Consider the following 21,962-nt stretch of genomic DNA (forward strand, 5'->3'; position numbering starts at 1 on the left):
AATTACAGTAGGTTACAGATAATTTAGCACTAAACAATAAGAATAAGTATAGCTGAGGCTGATGGGAAGTTTTTTTAAGTACTTTTGACTTGATGATAGCACTCGATGAAAAGTTAAGGCATCACCAAAGTTATTACAAGTCATCCTCTGGGACAACTTCAAAATGTGAGCATAGTGACTGACTGCAAAGGAACATATGGGTCACTTGACATATTTACACAATGTATTATTAATTACTTTTGAATTTTACCTTATCCAGGTTTCATCTTAATGTCTGCATGTTTACACTTTCTAATTGTGAAACATCACAGAAGCCTGGGGCCAGACCCAGCCATGTTCATTATTACAAAAATAATGTGCCGTAGGCGGGTAAAGATGGTTGACTTCACACTCATTTCTTGGCAGGGTGATGATGTTTTCGGTAAGTGCCAAACTGTCCCTAAATTCAGCCAAACACATCCCTACCAACCGCGATTTGAGTACAAATTGGCTGTGTTGTATACCACAGTAGCACACTGAAAGCAGACTCAGTGAATAACCCATGCATATTCGATTGGCAAAAGCTATTCTTGGTCAATGTTTAACCTTTGTGAGACTAAAGGTGGTGCAAGTAGACTCCCAAGTTGGCTCCATAAAGATGTCAGGCAGCTCATTTAAAGGAAAAATGAAGGGTCTCTGTGCTGCCTTTACACAACAGCCAATTTATGGTTGTGCCAAAGAAGGAGCTCTTTAATATTTAATGGGGTAATAAATAAAAGAATGTCCATAATTTGTCTGCAGCTGTTAAAAGAGTTGGTGACCAAACCTGTGACTTCTGGCCTATACTCTACCCCCTGGAATAAAATGGTTCCTGTTGTCACCACTGCCCCCCCAACCATTTATAAATGAATAAATAAATCTGTAGAACGATCTGAAGTCTTTATTAATCCATTCTCGATGTATAAAAAGTTGGAAGTTGAGAAGTTATCTTGAAGGAAAAGAACATCTGACCCTACATTCTGAACTTCAATCTTGTTGTCAGGTCACAAAGAGTTGCAGTGCTATAAGGCTGCGCCTGAAGCCACAGGGCTTAGCATTATATAATATTTTATGTCATCTGACCCTTTACAACACTAAAGAAAGAAAGCCACTGAAACCCATATGAGACAAATCTGCATTAAGATCTCAGGGACTCCAATCTGGCCGAGTGCTTGAGCTACAGTGTGAGGCTCCAGTGTAAGTTTGCTGCCACCTAGATGAAACTTGATTAATATCAATTATGGTCACACCCTAGACGAGCTACTAACTAATCAGAGTCTCTGAAGTTTATTACATGAAATAGTCATACTTCATCCACAGCTGCTTGACAGTTTGTATTACAAAAGATCTACTAAAGATAGATCTGTGAGCCCATTTACCCTTCCCTTCAGGAGTTAGTTCAATTTTTGTTTATTTGTAAACTCAAGATATTTTATTATTCAAAAGACTATTTGAATTTTGGACTATTATTTGTTTTTTAAACATAATAATGTATGCTCATATATACAGAAAATAAAAATCATTCTGATCATTTGCATGATGCAGATTTTACACTCAAGTTTCTTCTTTTTTTTTTTGCATCCTATCTTATGCACGTATTTGGTTTAATATTATGTAGCTTGTATTCCCAATGCAGGGCTCATCAACATGGTTGGAATGGCTTATTAACTATGAAATGGTAAAAAAAAAAAACACTACAAGCATGTCTACATTCCTTGGTCTACATTCAAGCAAAAGTAAAATAAAAAATGGCACATGATAAAAAAAAAAAAGCTGTTAAAGATTAAATTGATGGTTCAAACGCGAGCGTGAGCTCCGTCATATTGATTACATTTGAGAATGAAGTGTGCTGAAGACTGGACATCCTGTTGTTCAGAAGAGTGACGTTGCTCCAGCTGTTTTCAACAGGCCTTTTTTTCAGGCTTGTGGCTCATCTTCCTCATCGTGGAGGCTGTCGGCTGTGGTTGCCACGGGAACGCTATCCGAGGCTTCCTGGGCCTGAGGAGAGCTCCTCCTAGTGGGCAGAGAGAGAGTTGGTGTTACACACTTGAATTGGGAATGGCGTGATGAAATGCAACATCAAAAAAACCTAAAATCTCACTTCATCGCGTGGGCCTCTGATACTTTGACCTCCTTGTACTTGTGTTTCTTCACCGTGCGAGCGATGAACCACACGACCAGGATGATCAGGACACACCCGAGCAAGGCGCCGATCACCGCGCCAGCAATCACTCCATCTCCCGCTTCTGTACGAACATCAGTGAATGAAACCCTTTTTTTTTTTTATTTGTGTTGTGATGTACATTTTTTTTCAAAAAAAAATGTAAACATACCAGGATTTAGCTCTATAGTGCAAGTTGAAAATCCCACTGCATTTGTAGCGTTGCACTGGTACTCCCCAAACTCAAACTGGGATATGTTTTTGAATTCCAGTATTCCAGATGTGGTCACTAAGGAAACAAGTGCACACGTTTATAAAAATAAATGTCCGTATGTCAACAAGTATATCACACACACACACACACACACACGTATATCACACACACACACGTTTATAAAAAAATAGAATGTCCACATGTCAACAAGTATATCATGCACGCACGCGCACACACACACACACACACACACACACACACACACAGTACTCACCTAGTCCCAGTACAGGCCTCCTTGTCCGAGTCTGATCCAGTCTGGTCCAGGTATATGTCGGGTTGGGGCTCCCACGCTCACTGTGGCAGGTCAGAGTGACCAAGTGACCTGATTCCACGTCACCGTGGACGGCGCAATAAGGAACAGTGGGCTTCTCTGACAGAGCACAAGGAGGATGCATGAGTTCATCAGGTGACTTTATATTTATATAAATTTACTTTATTTTACATTTTTGTGAAGCACATGTTCAATCAGTAGAAGTTATTGATATTTTCACACCATTTCAGCAAGAGCTTCAGACTGAATTGATCCTGAGAGGTTTGGTAATAGAATTTGTGTCACGCTGAGTCTGATATGATTATGTATTATTGGTCAGTCAATCACTGCCAGCTTCATCTCACCACTACAATTATACACTAAGACAGTGGTGGAAGAACTTCTGAGACCCTTTAGATAAAGAGTAAAAGCACCAGTATGCAATTTGAAAAAAAAGAAACTCCAGTACAAGTACAAGTCCTGCGTTCAAAATCCTACTTAAGAACAAGTAGACAAATATTATGATTAAAATAAACTTCAAGTATAAAAAGTAGGAGAACTACATGTAGAGAAATGTCCCCTGTCAGTGATATATTGTTTTAAATGACATTATTAGATTAGTAATAGTGATGCGTTTAGGCAGCATTTTACTATTGTAGCTGCTTGAGGTGGAGCTACTTTAAATTACTTTATATACAGTCCAGTGGTTTCCAAACCTGTGGTCGGGTCCCTCCAAAGGGTCACAAGATAAATCTGAGGGGTCATGAGATAATTAAAGCTTTGTTCATACTCGGGCAAGCCACCGTGGTGCGGGCCTTCTGATTGGTCAAAGACTAAATAAATATGGTTGTTTATGCTGCCAGCCATCTGGGTTTATTTATACAGTATAGTGTGTTTATCACAGCCATCCTTTACAACAGCACACACTCACGTCGGGCTTTTGTGCTGCCGAGTAACACAACTCAACAACACTTTGTACCAAGCCTGGATGAACCCATATCTATAATGCTGTAATGAATGATACTGTAGGAGCAACAGGTTATAAAGGTCACAACAAAGAAATGAAAAGATGGCATATATGAATCTGTGTGCCTTGTAACAAAGACAATTTACAGATTCATGTTCGTTAAAATGACAAATCCTTTGCTTATCGTTAATCAAACACGGCGCATTAGTCATCACGAAGCAGGAAGTGTGTTGGGAGTGGCCTTACAACTCTCTGCTCCTAAGCTGGGACTCCTTACTGCATATTCCACGGTGCCTGCCTACTAATCATTAGGCTCTGCAGTATATTGATTGGACAGTAAATCATCTTTAAAACGACACAACTTTATTTAGATATCTACTGTGTTCACACAATAAGGGTCAAGCTTACACATTTAATTGTAATTCATAATAGACTACTCACTCTCTTTCAAATATTACCATAATTATACGTAACAGCAAGTGATGATGGAAATCTTTGATCCCATGATAATCAGCATGAGAACAGTCATACATATTCATACTGCACTTAAGTATGCATCACATTCAGTATGTAGAACCTGTCCTGCAAACATTTCCATAAAGGTTTACGAAACACAAGACGTGTATTTAGCATGCAGCAGATGCTGATATATATATTCTGTATGCAGTACAAGGACGCAGTCACAGTCCTACTCTAATTTCCAACACTGACAATGAAGAGACTGCTGCAGTAACCATGGAAACTGCTGAGGATACTGAGGCTTGCGAGGTTGTCCCTGGTAACTCGGTAAATGAGAGGATTCAAACTGAATGTAATTCCATAATCACACTATTCAGGGCCACAGCTTTAATAGATGTGTTAATGTTACAACACTGATGATAGATACAGCAATGCCAGCACTAAGACATCTCATTAAAATTAAAAAGTACTCTTGCTACTTAGGGGATTTTATCTTAAAAAAAACATACTCAGGTGAAAGGGAAAGAGTAGCTCCCTCAGACGTGACTTATGTAGCCCTTCTTTTACATTAAAAAAATATAGAGAAAGGCATTCTCAGAGACCAGAAACATCAAATGGACTGTAGTGTGCTTTGGCTCTCCAATTTCAGGAAGCCACACCCTAATTAGCAGGAGAATAATGGCCGATCACCAGCATAAGGTTCAGATTAGGTTTTTTTTTTTCAGCTCATGTGCTGTGGACAGGTCCAGGTGTGAACGCTGGTATAAAAGCACCATCACAGCACCAATGCGGACACAAACATCAGCTACTTCTGTTTGCCTTTATATTGCAAATACACAGCCGATACTGCTAACTGGTGTGGCCCAGTAGCATGAAATCCCCTACACACCCATGGTACACTCTCACAGCGTTTTGGATATTTTGCCTGATCAGACCTCTTCTCAGGACTTTATGAATGTGTACAAAGCATTATTGCTGTTATATCTATACTTTCTAACTCTTACCTTATTAGTTATTGGACTACTTTTCCGACCAATGGGGGAGGGAATAAACTTTTCTTTTTACACCCTCTGGAGTTAACAACACTTACCAAGAACATTCACAATGATATAGGCCTCAGACGGTCCGTCCACATCAGGAAAGTTGTGAATCTGACAAGTGTAGATTCCGGCATCTGATGGTTGCATGTTGCTTATTACTATTGAGGCGTTTTTGGTCGTGCCGGGAGAAGATGAAGGTTGAAGCCTGCCCGTATAAGATTTTGTAATGACATCCTCTCCTGATTGATAGTAATACACCTGGAAACAGATGGCCCCAAGTTAGACTATCTGACACAATAAAGACACAAAGGTTTCTGTATACTTACTTTATGCTATTTCATGGTAAAACCTCATTGTTATAAAGCTGGTTTAATAGAGAGGTCCAGATGTTAGGAGGCTAAATAAAGTAACATTGTTATAATGTATAGAATACTCAATGATACTTAAATTCACACTGTAGTTGTGCTTTAGAAGAAGAAGAAGAAGAAGTATGGTGTCTTCTCAGAGATATTTTATCCAGTCTCTGAAGTTGCGAGGTACCATGTGCTCGTCTTTAAAAGTGTTTCTATTAGTTGTATTTTCAAGGCAGTTCGTTAAATTAGCATTGCCAGAAAAGAGATTTATCACTTATCATTAAAAAATAATATGGAAAAAGTAGAAATACGTATGTCCTTGACTTAGTCTCTATTAAATAAAAAAGAAAAACTACTTAGTTTCAAACTCTGAATAATAATCATACTCCTGCAATCATTCGGAATGTTTAAAAAAATAAATAATTAAATCTGCGTTCATCTCACAGGCTTTGTTGTCTCAGTGAGGTGTGTCTCCTGACGGTTGGTCAAGAATACGCGGCATACTGAAAAAAGGCGCTACCCTGTACACAAGGTGTGTTTTTGGTGAATGTTCAAGCTTTGTGATAAAGTGAATTTGAAATGAAAGCAATTGAAACTTTGAATATCTTCCAAAATGTTGAGTTTTTTCATTAGAGAAGTTAAAACGACGAAGTGCCACGTTTCGATAAAGAGAAGTGATTCTGTTCCGCATTTGCAAACTCGAAAGACGCACAGAATGACTGATGTCTTCACAATATCACTCAAAGCCTTTTGCAGTCATTAAACAAACACTGTGAGCGAATGTCACAGTATAGAGCATCCTGCCATCCAAGTGGAACATTCTACACATTTTAAGCACATTTGGTGCAAAGCTGTGATCTGAGCAGCAGTGTGTATGTACCTGCTGTGGCTTCATGGAGGCCGATGAAACGAAGTCCCACTGGATGTTAAGGCCGGTGGTGGCTACATTAGTCACGAACATACATTGGAGTAGGACACTTTGACCCATTGTAACACTGACATTTTTCTGCGGAGTTGTGACTGTGATCAGTTCAACATATCCTACAAAACAAGAGAAAACAGGTTTAATCCCAAATCAAACATTACTAAAAGCTCTGTGTAATTCAAACCTATGCACAAAAGTACTTCCCGAAATGCAGAATGTTACAAGAGTAAGAAGAAAAAATACCTATTATGCTCATAAGCACCAACAAGCGCAGCGTGGGGCCCATCTTCACAGAAAGTTGGAGTGCACACACAGGTCTTACTTAGAACGGAACTTTCTGCGCTCTCCACCGCTGACTCTCAAACAGCGCAAACAGCACCAGAGGGGAGGATAAAAAAAAAAACCTTACCGTGTCATAGGCAAGGTTACAGTATGCATGGTAATGGACTGGCTGATACTGTGCATGTTGATAACACAATGTTTGCATATCCATGTTTACCAGACTGGGTGTGTACTCTGTTGTTTAAGAAAAAAGAAGAAAAAAAAACCGTTGACTTAGCCGTTAATAATTTTGGGTGGGGGTAGATGAAAACTAAAAAAGAAAAAATGATTCCATTCAAATGTCAACACCTAGAAATCCTGTGTTTTCTACAGTAAAGGAATGCAGCGTTTGGTGAGTGGCGCAAACTTGTTCGTACATATTTATTGTATATTTAATTAAATGAAAGCAAATAAAGTTGGAGTCAGCGCAGCCTGTTGTGTGTGTTGTTGACTTTACAAGGCAGCTTAGGACCACAGTGTGTTGTGACACTGATAAATGGATAATTCACTTTTCAGTACTTTGGCAGTAGTTTCACTGCAGCTCATCACTTCAGCCTCCTTGTCTTGTAAGTCATTCTGGGTCAGGACTTCTGGCGAAGGAATTAATGTAATTTAATCTCCACCTGGCCTTTATCACTCGCCTCAAGGAAGTGTAAGCCAAAGCACTGCAACATGCTGCTTATCATTGGGGAGTTCACTCCCTGGTGCTGCGTACACTTAATAAAAGCGGTTTCACCTTTGTCGGTTACGCTCACACAGCATAGGGCACAATGCTGACAGAGCGAGACAGTGAATCACACATGATTAATTACCTATATCTATAATTACCAGAAGCTGACATAAGCTATTAAGAATGTGAAAAAATGTTGATCAGGGGGGGTGACTGGAGGGGTGAGGGAGGGAGGCAGCGGACAACGTGGGTAGTGGATGTGGCATGTGGAGCTCATTATCCAAAAGACACTAACGTGATAGGATGGGAAGTGAGACGATCTTGATGTCTCAAGACTGTGTCTGAAGACAACAACGTGTGTTGGCAGCTGTGTGTTTGGGCAGAAGTGTACGGCGCAACAACAAGGGGCAGTCTTTAAATAAATGAAATCAACAGCATGACTCATAGGCAACTGATCAGGATCCAAGACGAAGAAACACTGATGAAGAATAGAGTTGCCAGCGTGAGTAAATAAGTGATGAGAGGGGGATTAATCAATGTTGCATTGCAAATCAGGTCCAGTCCACACTTCTGATCTTGGGACAGTGTATTGACATCTATCTATTTATTTTCATATTACAAAATATTATTACATAACATATTGAAATATATCATATTTTTTAATTTCAGCGTACCTTTTTTGTGTGCATGGTTTGGGTTCCTATTGATGTGCTATTTTTTTATTTATTTTTTTAACTCATTTGTGATTGTTTTTTCTTGAACATCAAATTACACAATTTTACCGAAACAGAAAACTATCATCTCAAAATAACAGTTTTGCAGGTAATTTGTCATAAACCAAAGTATTGGATACCTTGTAAATTTGACATGCTGGTGGCACCAGAGGAAAAGTGGGGCTAATCAAAATCATTAAGATTCATCCTATGGGCACCATGAGTAACTGTACAACATTTAATTCCAATCCATCCAATACTTGTTGAGATAGTTCAGTATTGACCGTGCTCTCATGGGAAAGCGTAGTAATGGCCCGCTGTCATTCACGACTTGCAACATATAAACACTTTCAGGACCCCTTGAGGTCACTTTTACGCAGGAAACTATGACGCTTCTCTATGAATGCTTCACTATGACGCTTCACTATGAACACTTCACTATGAATGCTTCGCTTTGACGCTTCACTATGAACACTTCACTATGAACGCTTCACTATGAACACTTCACTATGACGCTTCTCTATGAACGCTTCACTATGAATGCTTCACTATGAACGCTTCACTATGAACGCTTCACTATGATGCTTCACTATGAACGCTTCACTATGAACACTTCACTATGACGCTTCACTATGACGCTTCACTATGAACGCTTCACTATGATGCTTCACTATGAACGCTTCACTATGAACGCTTCACTATGACGCTTCACTATGACGCTTCACTATGAATGCTTCGCTTTGACGTTTCACTATGACGCTTCACTATGAACGCTTCACTATGAACTCTTCGCTTTGACGCTTCACTTTGAACACTTCACTATGAACACTTCACTATGACGCTTCACTTTGAACACTTCACTATGACGGTTCACTATGAATGCTTCACTATGAACGTTTCACTATGACACTTCTCTATGACGCTTCACTATGAACGCTTCACTTTGACCCGTTGTCATTCACGACTTGCAACATATTAACACTTTCAAGACCCCTTGAGGTCACTTTTACGCAGGAAACTATAAACGCTTCACTATGAACACTTCACTATGAACGCTTCACTATGAACGCTTCGTTTTGACGCTTCACTATGAACACTTCATTATGAACGTGTTGTTTATTTTATCGATGGTGCGTTGCTGTGTAGAGAGGAATCTGCCGACACTGTTTCTTGATTATAAAGGTTTATTTACATCGAAGAAATCAGCATCATGTACAAGCCCTGCAGAGCTCGGAGAGGACCGTTTCCCAAATCTCTGATGGTCACTCTGGCTTTCTTTGTTTGAACATGGTATATATTCTATAACATGTGTAACATAGCTGGGGGAGGAAACAATACTTTGACCAATGGCTTCATGCCAACTGGCTCTATCTCAACATCCTGGGGGCCCATTGATAATACTCTCCAGATGTTTTGAAAGAGGTGTCCTCTGAAAGTAGGTTAAGGTTCATCTGGGTTCCTTTGTTACCCAAAGCTTAAATACAAATCATATAGAATATGCAGATACAATGAGATGACAACATACCTCAAACGCTTCACTATGAACGCTTCGCTTTGACGCTTCACTATGAACGCTTCACTATGAACACTTCACTATGAACACTTCATTATGAACAATTCGCTTTGACACTTCACTATGAACGCTTCACTATGACGCTTCACTATGAACGCTTCACTATGACGCTTCACTATGAACACTTCATTTTGAACACTTCGCTTTGACACTTCACTATGAACGCTTCACTATGACGCTTCACTATGAACGCTTCACTATGACGCTTCACTATGAACGCTTCACTATGACGCTTCACTATGAACGCTTCACTATGACGCTTCACTATGAACGCTTCACTATGACGCTTCACTATGAACGCTTCACTATGACGCTTCACTATGAACGCTTCACTATGACGCTTCACTATGACGCTTCACTATGAACACTTCATTTTGAACACTTCGCTTTGACACTTCACTATGAACGCTTCACTATGACACTTCACTATGGTCAGAGTTTTGTAAATTCAAACAAAGCTTAAGTTTAGGCAACAAAACTAGGTAGTTAAGTTTAGTAAAAAAAACATTGTGGTTTGGTATGAATTAAGAACAATTACATAATCAACATAAATAACCAAAATCAACGATTAACATTTGTATTCATTTATTTTGTAACATCTTTATTTAGAACACAGATGAAGATACCTACAGTAACAGTAATGAACAATCCAAGTATGAGTTCTTTCTAAAATAAAATAATATTTTCTTCGTTTCAGCCCCTACAAAACATAGCAAAATGTTTATTCAAACTTTTTTAATACCATGGGTTTACATACACATTTATGGGACTATAAACTCGCCCCTCGCCCTCCACACTCCCCTATTCCACCTGGACCAGAGGAGCACATATGTGAGCAGGCTGTGAATAGAATACAGTTCAGCATTTAACACCATATGCCCTCCAAGCTCATCACCATGCTCAGAGACCCGGGACTTAACACCGCCCTCTGTGATTGGATCCGGAGCTTCCTGAGGGGCAGACCCCAGGCAGCCTCGACCCTGACCCTCAACACCGGCGCCCCCCAGAGCTGTGTGCTCAGCCCTCTTCTGTTCACGCACGACTGCGTGGCCACACACAGCTCCAACAGTATCAAGTTTGCTGACGACACAAGCGTCAAAGGCCTGATCCCCGATGGCGACGAGGCGGCCAACAGAGACGAGGTCAGAGCCCTGGCATCTTGGTGCCAAGACATCAAAAAATACATATATTCTTCTCATTATGCATATACAGTACATTTACCATTTACTACATTCATGTTGAAATTCAGCTTCCACAAATTTATATTTTCTTATTTCACATCTTATGTTAATTTTTTCTTAGATTCTCATTTAATTTTTTTTACTTGTGATTTTCCGTTGAATTAGCATTGTGACGAGATTCAAGATTTTCAGTGACATAATAAATAACTTGAACTTGGCTGCCGATTGGGTAACACCTCTGACCCACTGGCCTTGGTCATGTAACATGGTGGGTGTAAATATCTACACCCAGCAAAAGCCTGTTGCATGCCGTTTCACACCGTTTCAAGGAAACATGTGGGTCAACCCGGAAACCTTAGCAAAGCAGTGCACAAGATTGAACATTCACACGGGACACAAACACCACTCTCCTGGGACAAAGTGTTGTATTTATTGGACCCATCCACCTCTCACCCGCCCGAAACAGACTTCTCAGACTTTATACAACGTCTCCTCACTTTCTGAGTAACTTTGCTCTGAGTGGGTAATATTGATGTGGATAAGTTTACACTTGCAAGCCCGGTGTGACTACGTGGTATAAAATGGCCCGCAAAAAGCAAGAAAAGCGTTGTGATACCAAGCAAAATGACTTAACCAACTGCTGTGTTATTCAAACGGCATTTCGTGAGACCAGGCTGGACCAACCGACTAGTATACCGACCGTAAGTTATCATCCAGAGAGCTAGCACGGCTAAAAAGGTTCCTTAGAATTTCTACAAATGATCTACTTATTGTTCATTAGATTGTTGCCATTATCTGATTGAGCTACTCCTAGCATACCTTACCTACCCTTAATTACATTCCAATCACATTAACAGTCATTTTTAACGTAGTTTAAATGTGAGAAGAGAGCCGATGATGATGGATCGGCCTACCAGCATTCACAAAACTAGAGAGCGGTCTCACACAGTGAAATGAAGGTTGCTCGGCCTGAAACTGTGTTCTACACAAACCTCCGGCAGGATTCAGTGCAATACCTCCACACAGACCTATTCATCCACCCACGACAACCAGTGTTTCCCTTTCAGCAGACTGCGAGGAGGTGTGAATCAGAGCTTCGGCTCCAAAAGAGCGAATACTCATTGGAGGTGTGGTGTTTTCTTTTCCTTTTTGACAGACCGGTCTGAAGATATAGCTTTCACATTACAAATACAGGAACAACAACGACAACAACGTATAATCAAATATTTATCAGTTGATTATTGTAGTAGCGTAATTATTTACATATATAGTGTATTTGGTAGCAGTAGGGTTTGGTTGAGATACTGTAACTGCTGCTGTAAATAAGAAAAGCAGGGATGCAGTTCAGAAGTTGGCCAGCAGATGACAGGCCAGGCTGTTAGATGTAGGGTGTGTGTGTGTGTGTTTGTGTGTGTGTGTGTGTGTGTGTGTGTGTGTGTGTGTGTGTGTGTGTGTGTGTGTGTGTGTGTGTGTGTGTGTGTGTGTGTGTGTGTGTGTGTGTGTGTGTGTGTGTGCGCGTTTGTGTGTGAGTGAGGGGAGCTTGAGACAGCTGATGGCACTGATGGCAATAGAGCCGAGAGTGCCACACACTGTCCTTGCCCTCCTATTTTGCTCTCACCCGCCTTTGGGGAAAGAAAATATATATATAGGCCTTACATTTAGCATGACTTCACTTCCCTATAACATACCCCTCAGTTTTAGTACAAAGCCAAATCATATGCGAGAACAAGACCACACAACCACAAACAGTTGTGTGAAACATCAGAGAAGAAAATGTCTCCTTTGCATTGTATTTTTTTTCTTCTTGGCACTAAAAGCCAAATGCAGTGACACTGAACTATCATCTCACATTGGCATCAAACGCAAGCACGAAACACTGCTTTCACAGGGATAGACACAACTGTGCAAATAAACCTTTATTCAGAAAAAAAGTGGGCCACATGCAGTCAAAGGCAACATCTCCTGATACTTTTGTCATTCCTGAAAAAACGAGTCTGTTATTGGAGAAGTTGACCTGTCACAAATTTGGAAAAGGAAGAGAGTGAAAAACAAAGGGCAGAGGATGGGGGAAAAGTTTAGATCAGCAAACACTGACAGGCTGTCTAATTGACAGCCTGTCAGTGTGGCATTCAAGCTCTAACTTCCATAAAGTGCCGGCAGTAAAATAAGGAGCGAGCACATAGCTGACCCTTATTGGCATAGAGAAACATTACGCTTCCCTAAGATACATTATGTTCCCATATCCACACTGTCTAATGCCAGTTTTAATCATCTCATATCTGTCCTTCAGTGACTGACTTTAATCCAGGGAAAATGCCAGAATAAATTGAGAAGCTGGCTGTTGAGATTTGCCAGAAAAGCTTAATTTTATGTGTTTGACTTATCATCTTAACACAACACTTGGCAAAGGGCAGTTTGTGTTTTTCCACACAGCGTACCATCTTTTAAAGCAATTCTCATGGTGCTTTCTCTATGTCTTAATATAAAATACTGTAGAGAGATTTCAGTGTCTTAAAACGAGATATTGTGCACTGATTGATATTCATGGCATAATGCAAATGTTGGAGGGCAATGACCCGCTCAAACAAAGCCACACAGTATCAATTCATTGTGAAAATGGACTTTGACACCGATGGCACGTGTGCCTCCTTAGTTACATTCGTCACACCATGTGCAGTGTATGCATTTTCTCTGGCACATATATGTAGCTATAATCTTACCTTTAAAGGTCCCATGACATGGTGCTCTTTGGATGCTTTTATATAGGCCTTAGTGGTCCCCTAATACTGTATCTGAAGTCTCTTTTATATAGACCTTAGTGGTCCCCTAATACTGTATCTGAAGTCTCTTTTATATAGACCTTAGTGGTCCACTAATACTGTATCTGAAGTCTCTTTTATATAGACCTTAGTGGTCCACTAATACTGTATGTGAAGTCTCTTTTATATAGACCTTAGTGGTCCACTAATACTGTATCTGAAGTCTCTTTTATATAGACCTTAGTGGTCCACTAATACTGTATCTGAAGTCTCTTTCCCGAAATTCAGCCTTGGTGCAGAACTACAGCCACTAGAGCCAGTCCCACAATGAGCTTTCCTTAGTATGTGCAATTTCTGTGTCTGTAGCTATTGAGGAGGAGAGAGGGGGGGCAAGGTGGAAGGTGGGGGTGTGGCCTTGACCAACTGCCACTTTGCTTGTTTGAAAGCCATGATGTCTCTCTCTCTCTCATGGATGGGCCAAATTCTCTGGGCGGGCAAAGCAGAGAAATGGGAGGTAACCTTGCTCCTTATGACCTCATAAGGGGAAGATTCCAGATCGGCCCATCTGAACTTTCATTTTCTCAAAGGCAGAGCAGGATACCCAGGGCTCGGTTTATATCTATCGTCATTTCTAGCCATTGAGGGAACATAGGCAGGCTGGGGGAACGCATATTAATGATAAAAAACCTCATAAAGTGACATTTTCATGCCATGCTCCACCACCACCACCCTTTTCTACTATACCCTCAGATTTTCTAAATTATACCCCTGAGGGGGTTTTGGATGTAGTGGTTTTGCCATGGTCACATTGCATAAAAGAGATGTGTCTTAATATTTTATTAGACACATTATGTTTCCACTCTTCTTCATCTCTTCACTCTCTTTTCAACCCCCAAACAAGAACTCCATGGCAACACAGATGAACATCCTGTTAGGGGAAAATAGATGGACATGCAGCGTTACAGGAGAAGCTTGACATTTTCTCATGTCAAAGATGATGCTTAAAGCGTTTGTGATTCTTGTTTGGGATAAAACACTAACATCGAATATTTATTGACTGAACTCTTGATGATTTTATTTGACGTTATCTATCCGGCCAATCCAAGAAAGTTACAGTGAATCCTTAAAACTGTATGTCCTGTCCCTGAATCGGTAGCACCACTGTGTTGTAAAGTCTACAGTCCCATGAGCTTTGCTCGAAATATGGATTGATTTTTAAGTATTGGCACGACCATAGCAATCATGACTGTAACGGCTCAGCATTCTTCTTTATAATTTGTAAATGGTCCAAATATTTCACATTGGTCAACCTAAATGCATTGGTTAGAATCAGTTAAGACAAATTATTAAAAGCAGAAAGCATAAGCATTCAAAGCCACAAAGCATCCACCGCTTTTTGACCACTTTACGTTTTAGTTTTTTTTTCCTCACAGAAGAACAGCCATCAATTCCTGACCCATGTTAATGCACCCTTTGAATATTTTATGTTTTTATATGGAGTGCTGACAATAGAACACAGAAATGGAAAGCGCATTCTGCCGAGCTACTTCACTGACTCTGTATCCATCTTCTCAGCAGAGCTATGCACTCTGAAGCAGAAAGAGGAAAATAATGGCAAAATCAGCAACAGCAAACCTGCCGAGGTTTTTTTCTCTTCTACACAAGCGTTGAAATGAGGCAGCGTTTGTACATCTCCTTCTTTTGTTGTTCCACTTACAGTACTTTGTAATTAGTTGTAATTTGATATTGATTTAGTATGGGCTCATTACTGTACCTCCTTTAAATGTTGGACATATTATTTATATACCTTAGCTCCTCCCAAGGTGAACTCACTTAGCAGCGTAATCAACTGTCAAAGTGCCTGGTAGAGGCGACTGAGAGTAAATTAAAAGAAATCAATTAGGTGAGACAAACCTGTGCATTAAATCTAACTCGTATCTGAAGGAGGACATGCCAGGAGAGGATCATTACACAGGTCACAGCTGGAAGAACTAGAAGAGGCTTAGCATGATGGAATACATCACACACAACAACATTAAAAGAGCTTAGACACAATAAGTTTTTAACATAGCGATCGATCAAATGGATTTTTTGGAATATACCTCGTAAGAACTTTAGGGCAATAGATCTTCAACCACTTTAGCATTAGCAAAACCCATAAACCACTTAAAAAAAAAAAAAAAAAAACACCTAATAAGAAGCCCAATCTATTTCAACACCTCACCTTTATCTATTTTAATGAAACGTTCGAGCATTGTGATCACATTTAAAACAGGTGCCGTATACGTTACATATACGTTAGGCCTTAATTATTCCTTGGAATCAATATTTGACGCCCCTGACCTCAAATCAGCCTTGTGTGTAAGTTCTGGTATTAACAGCTTAAGAAGAGTAATTGTAGTTTCAGATCAATTGTTTGACAATGAAGATTTCTAAATAGCAACCTTCTTGTCATTCGATTTGTAAAAGAAAAAAGAAAGACCGAAAGAAAGAAAGACTTGACGTGCAAAACACTTCTATACATTATATGCAAACAGTGTATAAAATAATCAAATACATAAAATACATACTGTGTGTTGTATATTTCTTGAAATAAAACCCTTCAATATTGTCCTTTAATACTTAAAAAAAAAAATCTAAAACACACATAGAACCATGAATCTAACTAGATCACGTATGTATTTTTTAACATTTTGTGTAAAGTACATTGGTATATACTGTGTAAATTTAGCGAATGATTCTCTCCGAACTGTGCTGCTGCATGCCTTTTCTTGCCCCTATGCATTATTTAGTAAAACAGCTATGTCTCAAAAAAGAAATGACATGGAGCAGAAAAAAGTGGAAATGGGTAAAAACAAGAGCGAGGTAGGCCGGAGCTATTATTTTAATGGTTACTAGGTGGCTGTTTTGCATGTTTGAGGTTAGGCATACAGCTGCTGTCCAGCTTGGTGGCTTAACCAAAACGTTGTCCTTTTATCTTTCTTTCTTTTTAAAGCTTTAGTGCATAACTTTTTGATATGAATGAACGTCCGTTACATTTAAGCCATTGCCAAATGAGTTGCTACAAAGCTAAGTGGTGCGCGATCACGGAGGCTTGTTTAATGTGGCCGCACCGACAGTGTTGTTGTCATTAGTTATAATTCCTCATGGGGGCGACATAAATTACGCACTATAGCTTTAAACATACATTTTGGCACTTTAGTGTTTGAAAAAAAAAATGATTGGCTCATTGTGCGTAAGAATGAGCTTAACATCAACCTCTTTCTGATACCCCTTTTTCGAATAGCTTGAAAGATTTTGTGATGCACCATTCGATTTTTCATTTAAGTCTGATTTGGCACAAACTAGAAATAGATATTATTGTTTACTCTAGCAACAATATTTGGCATTTTGCGTTAGAGATATTCCAATAACGTTACCAGTATCGGAAAGGCCTCCGATACTGCCTAAAATGCTGGGATTGATATCGGAAATCCAATACCACATAATTTAGTCCTGAAGAAAATCTACTTTAAAGTAGTTAATTTATGTTCTTTTACTGTTTTGACTGACTGTCAAACTGGATAATCTTTGTTCATGTTTCACAAAGAGTTTAACCTGAGCCAGGCCGCACAACAAAGATAGCAATCATATCACATCCATACAGGGATAGTAGTATGCAGCTCTTAAAACTTAATAAAATATATGACACACTGGTATCGGTTCAGTACTACGTATCGGCCGATACACAAGTTCAGGTATCAGAGTCGGTATCGGGAAGCAAAAACTGGTATAGGACCATCTCTATTTTGAGTTATGTCAAAGTTAGTAATGCTGTTTGGAAATATCACCCAACATCATCAACCAATCTTTTCTTTTTTCACCAGAGGTTGTTCAGTTGTATCAAACGTTGTTTGGCATCCATTTCTTGCCCAAATTTAATGAAACAGGACAACATAATCCATGATGTCACAGTAAGAAAAGCACAGAGTGCATTGGGGAATAGGGGACATTGCAGTTATGCAGTATGTATATTAACCGCTAGGCCACCAGGATGCCCCATCACTGTTCTTTCTTGACAAAGTCATTTTCTCCAATCTATTTCAAAGAGCTAAAATGTCAAGAACTATTAAATGGATTACCTTAGGGGCGCCTGGGTAGCTCAACTGGTGGAGCATGCGCCCCATGTACGGAGGCTCGGTCCTCACCGCAGCAGATGCAGGTTGAGTTCCGACCTGTGGCCAGTGTTCGAATTATACCGTGAGTTTCGGGGGGTACAGCTATTTCGACTGGTGACGTCACTCTTCATTTTATATAGGCTTACACACATGAAAACCACTAATCTATATGCAAAATTCCCTGAATATTAGTGCAGATTCCCTCTTGTTAAGGCATTAAGAATGAAATTGCACAAAATAATAAATCACCTCATTAAACCTTTTTTTTTATTATTTGAGCACATTTCCATCTTCCTTCCTTGTCCATGAGATAATAAACTGCTTGCATTAAGGTAACCATTCTTGGCTTAGTTTCACCAAGATACGACAATATTTGCTTGGTACAGAGAGTGAGCTGCGTGAACTTTTAGCTAGCTAGCTAGACTATGGGCCCTATCTTGCACTCAGCACAATTGCCTTTGTACACCGACGCATGTATCATTCCTATTTTGCACCCCACGCACAGCGGACTTTTCCCTCCACAGACGCACGTCGGTAAATTAGGGATTGTATTTGCGCTCCTGGGGGCGGTTCAGCGAAAAGAGGAGGCGTGTTCAGGCGCAAACGTTACCTGGTGCTATTATGCAGTTTCAGAAAACAATTCCGCCACTGACCAGGAAAAACCTGGTCTAAAGTCAGTGGCGCTAGTCTAAAGTCAGTGGCGCGTTATTCAGATGCTATTTTAGGGACGAATGCTTGGCCATAATGTAGCGTGTGCACAACGCGCATACACTTCTCTCATCTAAATGGATGCAGTAGTTCCCATTTTTGCAAACCATACATAATTACAAAGGAAAATATTACTGAAAATGCGCTTCAGGTGTTTGGATAGGTCAGGAGGCACTTTACAGTACAATCCTCAAAATGTCCCAGCATTCTTTGTGGCTTGTTGTGATTTACAATAGCAACAGCGGCCGAGATCCGCCCACAAAGCTACTTGCGTTTTGCATTTCATACTTGCGTTTCAGATCGTTAAAATAGGGCCCTATGACTTCATGATAGATGAGAGAAACACTATGAACAACCAAATTAAGACAGTTCTGAAAACCTGTTTAGATGACGAGCTGCTCATGACATTTACCACAAAGTACAACGCATGATGATATACATGGCAGTCAAAACCATCGGCAGAGACTAAAGTTGATTCAGCCACTCACTCTTAATTTCGCTGACACACCAGCGCCTGCGCCCGTACCCGGTACGTACGTTTTGACAGCTAGTGAAGTGATATCAAAGAACACAGTCTGAATGTACCAGAGAATTGGTACAGCCCAATGGGGAGTGAGGGTTTGAAAATTGTATTTCATTAGATTATTTCCTGAATTGTATGTGATGGTAATACTGCATTTAAATACATATAATTTTGGATAGGCTATCATTATATTTTATTAAAAAAATTTCAGTACCCCCCCCCCACCCCCAAACTATTATTTTCATCCATTTTGGGAGGGTCCAATTCTCATCTAGGGGGGTCGGACCCCCCCAATACCCTGTAATTTGAACACTGCCTGTGGCCCTTTGCTGCATGTCATTCCCCCTCTCTCTCCCCTTTCATGTCTAGGCTGTCCTGTCAAATAAAGGCCTAAAATGCCACAAAAAAAATTGATTACCTTGAAAGTTTGTACAGACATTGATGGTGCCCAGAGGATGAATCCTCCTGACTTTTTTTCCCCCACCCATTACATTTCCTCTAGCGATCAGCAAGTACAAGTTTACACTTATCCTGTGAAATGTCACCACATATATTTGTTGGTTTCAGATGATGATGTATTCTAATGACTTTGGTGATCAGTCAAACTTGTCCAATGCTTTAGTTTGTGACTAAATGCCAAATGTCATTTCCATCAGCCTCAGTTGAACTTTGTGTTTAGGGTTGATTAGCAAATGTTAGCTAACACACTACGCTAAGACGGCGAAACTGCTAAACATCAGCATGTTAGCATTGCCATTGTAAGCATGTTAGCATGTTGACATCAGCATTTAGCCCCACAGAGCTGCTAGCATGGCTGTAGATGATTAGTCTTGTTTAATCGCTTATACCTCTTCCACACCACTGACCAGGGTTGGGGCCAGGGTTGTTTGATCAGTGTTCAACCCATTCTTTTGAAAATTCAAACCAAGCCAGTCTACATTGGTATATCCCTGCTCACAAACACATAATTTGTCCCGCCCCAGCTGGTAGTGACCCAGGTCCTTGAAATCGACCCTAGTCCTACCCTGAACAAATCCACCTGGCGACCTGGGTCGTGATGCCGAGTAGATTGAGGAGGGTTAACCCATTTGAACACACAGTCGACCTGGGTATAACCCTGGTTGAGCCATTGGTGTGAAAGGGGTATTACTGTTCTAAAATAATTTTTGTGGTTCAGGATTTTCATGGGTAATATAACACATATTCCGTTTTTATCTTTAATGCCTCAGAGTGTATAGTGAAATAAAACTAACTTTGTTTTTTAATAACACTGGTGAGTTATGCATCACCATATCCCACACCTACATCCTTCACCAAATCTGCATACACATGATGTGTAGAATGTGCACTCATGTCCACTTTTCTTTTCATGCTGTGAATCCTAAGCGCTACACGCCCAGCTGCGTAAGTGGCATATGTATGCATGTGCACCGTTCACACACGAGGCCTCAAGGCTCTGTTCCTGACGACATTGAAAGATTAGTGTCTGGGGATGTCACTGCTCAAAAATCATTATTGTGGCCTGGAACTGATGACTATTTAAAGCCATCAATGCACAATTAAAAACACATTCTGCTATGTGTTGAATTTGGTCAAAAAAAAGTGTTTTTCTGACCATATCAATTACAAATACACTGATATTCATATTATTGAAGAGTCTGACATATAAAGTACAGTGATTCATTCTTAACTGCTCATCCTGTTAAGGGTCACTGGGGGCTGGAATCCATCCCAGCATGCATTGGGTGTGAGGCCTGGACATGTTGCCAGTCTATCACATAGCTGACACACATGTAGACAGACACATTCACACCTACAGGCAATTTAGTCTCCAGTGGACCTGACCTGAATGTCTTTGGACTGTGAGAGGAAACCACAACGCCCGGGGGACATCCACACAGACGCAGGGTCAACATGTTAACCCAACTGCCATACATGTATAGTAGAGTATATGAAAGAGGGGATTTTTATGCTGTTTAAGGCTGGTTTTCCAGATGTGTCTAAACATAACTGATGTAAATAGACCATAAATAGAGGGTATTTTTTTTATCACAAAAAAAAGATGCTATTAATGACTTTGTAGTGTGGATCAACGGAAGTACAGTTTCAGAATAATTGCTTGACATTCACAATGTCCCTCACCTTCTGCTCGTTGTGTGTTGCTGTTCTCAAACTCCGTTTGCTTCAGGTAACAAGCTACACGCTAAAAATGGCAAGTTTTGAAGAAAATTTGGATCATGCAATAAGGCAAGTTCACTTGGTTCTTTTAGGGTAATGATTGCAAAGATTTACAAGGAATATGTTTTAGCGCCAGGCAAGAGGATTGTGATAGGTTTAAAGAAATGCAAACAACCCAGAGCATTTTTACTTCTACTTCGTTCACATTTTTTAGACCACAGATTGTGCTTTTCCAATCAGGTTGTTGCTTGGACTCAAAGGTGGGGCAGATGTTGTACCCAAAGGCCCCTAAACTACCTGTGCTATGAATCTATAAAATCAATGAGCTTGTTTGGAAAGCAATATATTGTTTCCTAATGCTTAGAGGCATATGTGGGCCATTATTTTTCAAATGTCTTACTGGATCATTTCTGTTCTCTGTGCTCCAGGTGCAATCACATTAAAGGCTGTTTTCTTCACCTTCACCACTTTAAAATGTTGCTGTGGTTCAAGTCCAGAGTGCATCCAGAAAAAATGAAATCCAAATGTTTTACCATACTAGCGTCATGTCCTCCACCAGAGGACAAAACGTCTCAGCAAATTTATAAACCGCATCTGTCCTTAAATTTTTGTTCATGTCCAACAGTCCTTACGCAAGACACCAACTAAGAGGTGAGAGCTCCGACAACGACCCGGATAAGCAATGGTAAATACACGATTGTATCCTCTTATTTTGCAACACTGTATGCTATT

The 21,962-nt window shown here is 40.1% G+C and overlaps 1 protein-coding gene across 1 annotated transcript; it reads right to left on the bottom strand.

Annotated features, from left to right (window-relative positions):
- Window positions 1–1,790: 1,790 nt before the first annotated feature.
- LOC120544066 (V-set and immunoglobulin domain-containing protein 1-like) lies at window positions 1,791–6,763 on the bottom strand. Its single transcript, XM_039777598.1, has 7 exons — window positions 6,691–6,763; window positions 6,403–6,563; window positions 5,220–5,427; window positions 2,668–2,823; window positions 2,352–2,468; window positions 2,120–2,264; window positions 1,791–2,032 (listed from the first exon to the last, which is right to left on the bottom strand). Exons 1-7 carry the CDS (start codon window positions 6,731–6,733, stop codon window positions 1,936–1,938), a joined length of 927 nt encoding a protein of 308 aa, XP_039633532.1. The 5' UTR covers window positions 6,734–6,763; the 3' UTR covers window positions 1,791–1,935.
- Between the last annotated feature and the right edge of the window lie 15,199 nt (window positions 6,764–21,962).

Source organism: Perca fluviatilis, chromosome 16, assembly GCF_010015445.1.
Source record: "Perca fluviatilis chromosome 16, GENO_Pfluv_1.0, whole genome shotgun sequence".
NCBI classification, from domain to species: Eukaryota; Metazoa; Chordata; class Actinopteri; order Perciformes; family Percidae; genus Perca; species Perca fluviatilis.

Coding starts and splice junctions, on each gene's coding strand:
- LOC120544066 (XM_039777598.1), bottom strand. CDS start 6,733: ATGGGCCCCACGCTGCGCTTGTTGGTGCTTATGAGCATAATAG. Junction 6,564..6,690: donor GGTGCTTATGAGCATAATAG/GTATTTTTTCTT, acceptor CTTGTTTTGTAG/GATATGTTGAACTGATCACA. Junction 5,428..6,402: donor CCTCCATGAAGCCACAGCAG/GTACATACACAC, acceptor ATCTGTTTCCAG/GTGTATTACTATCAATCAGG.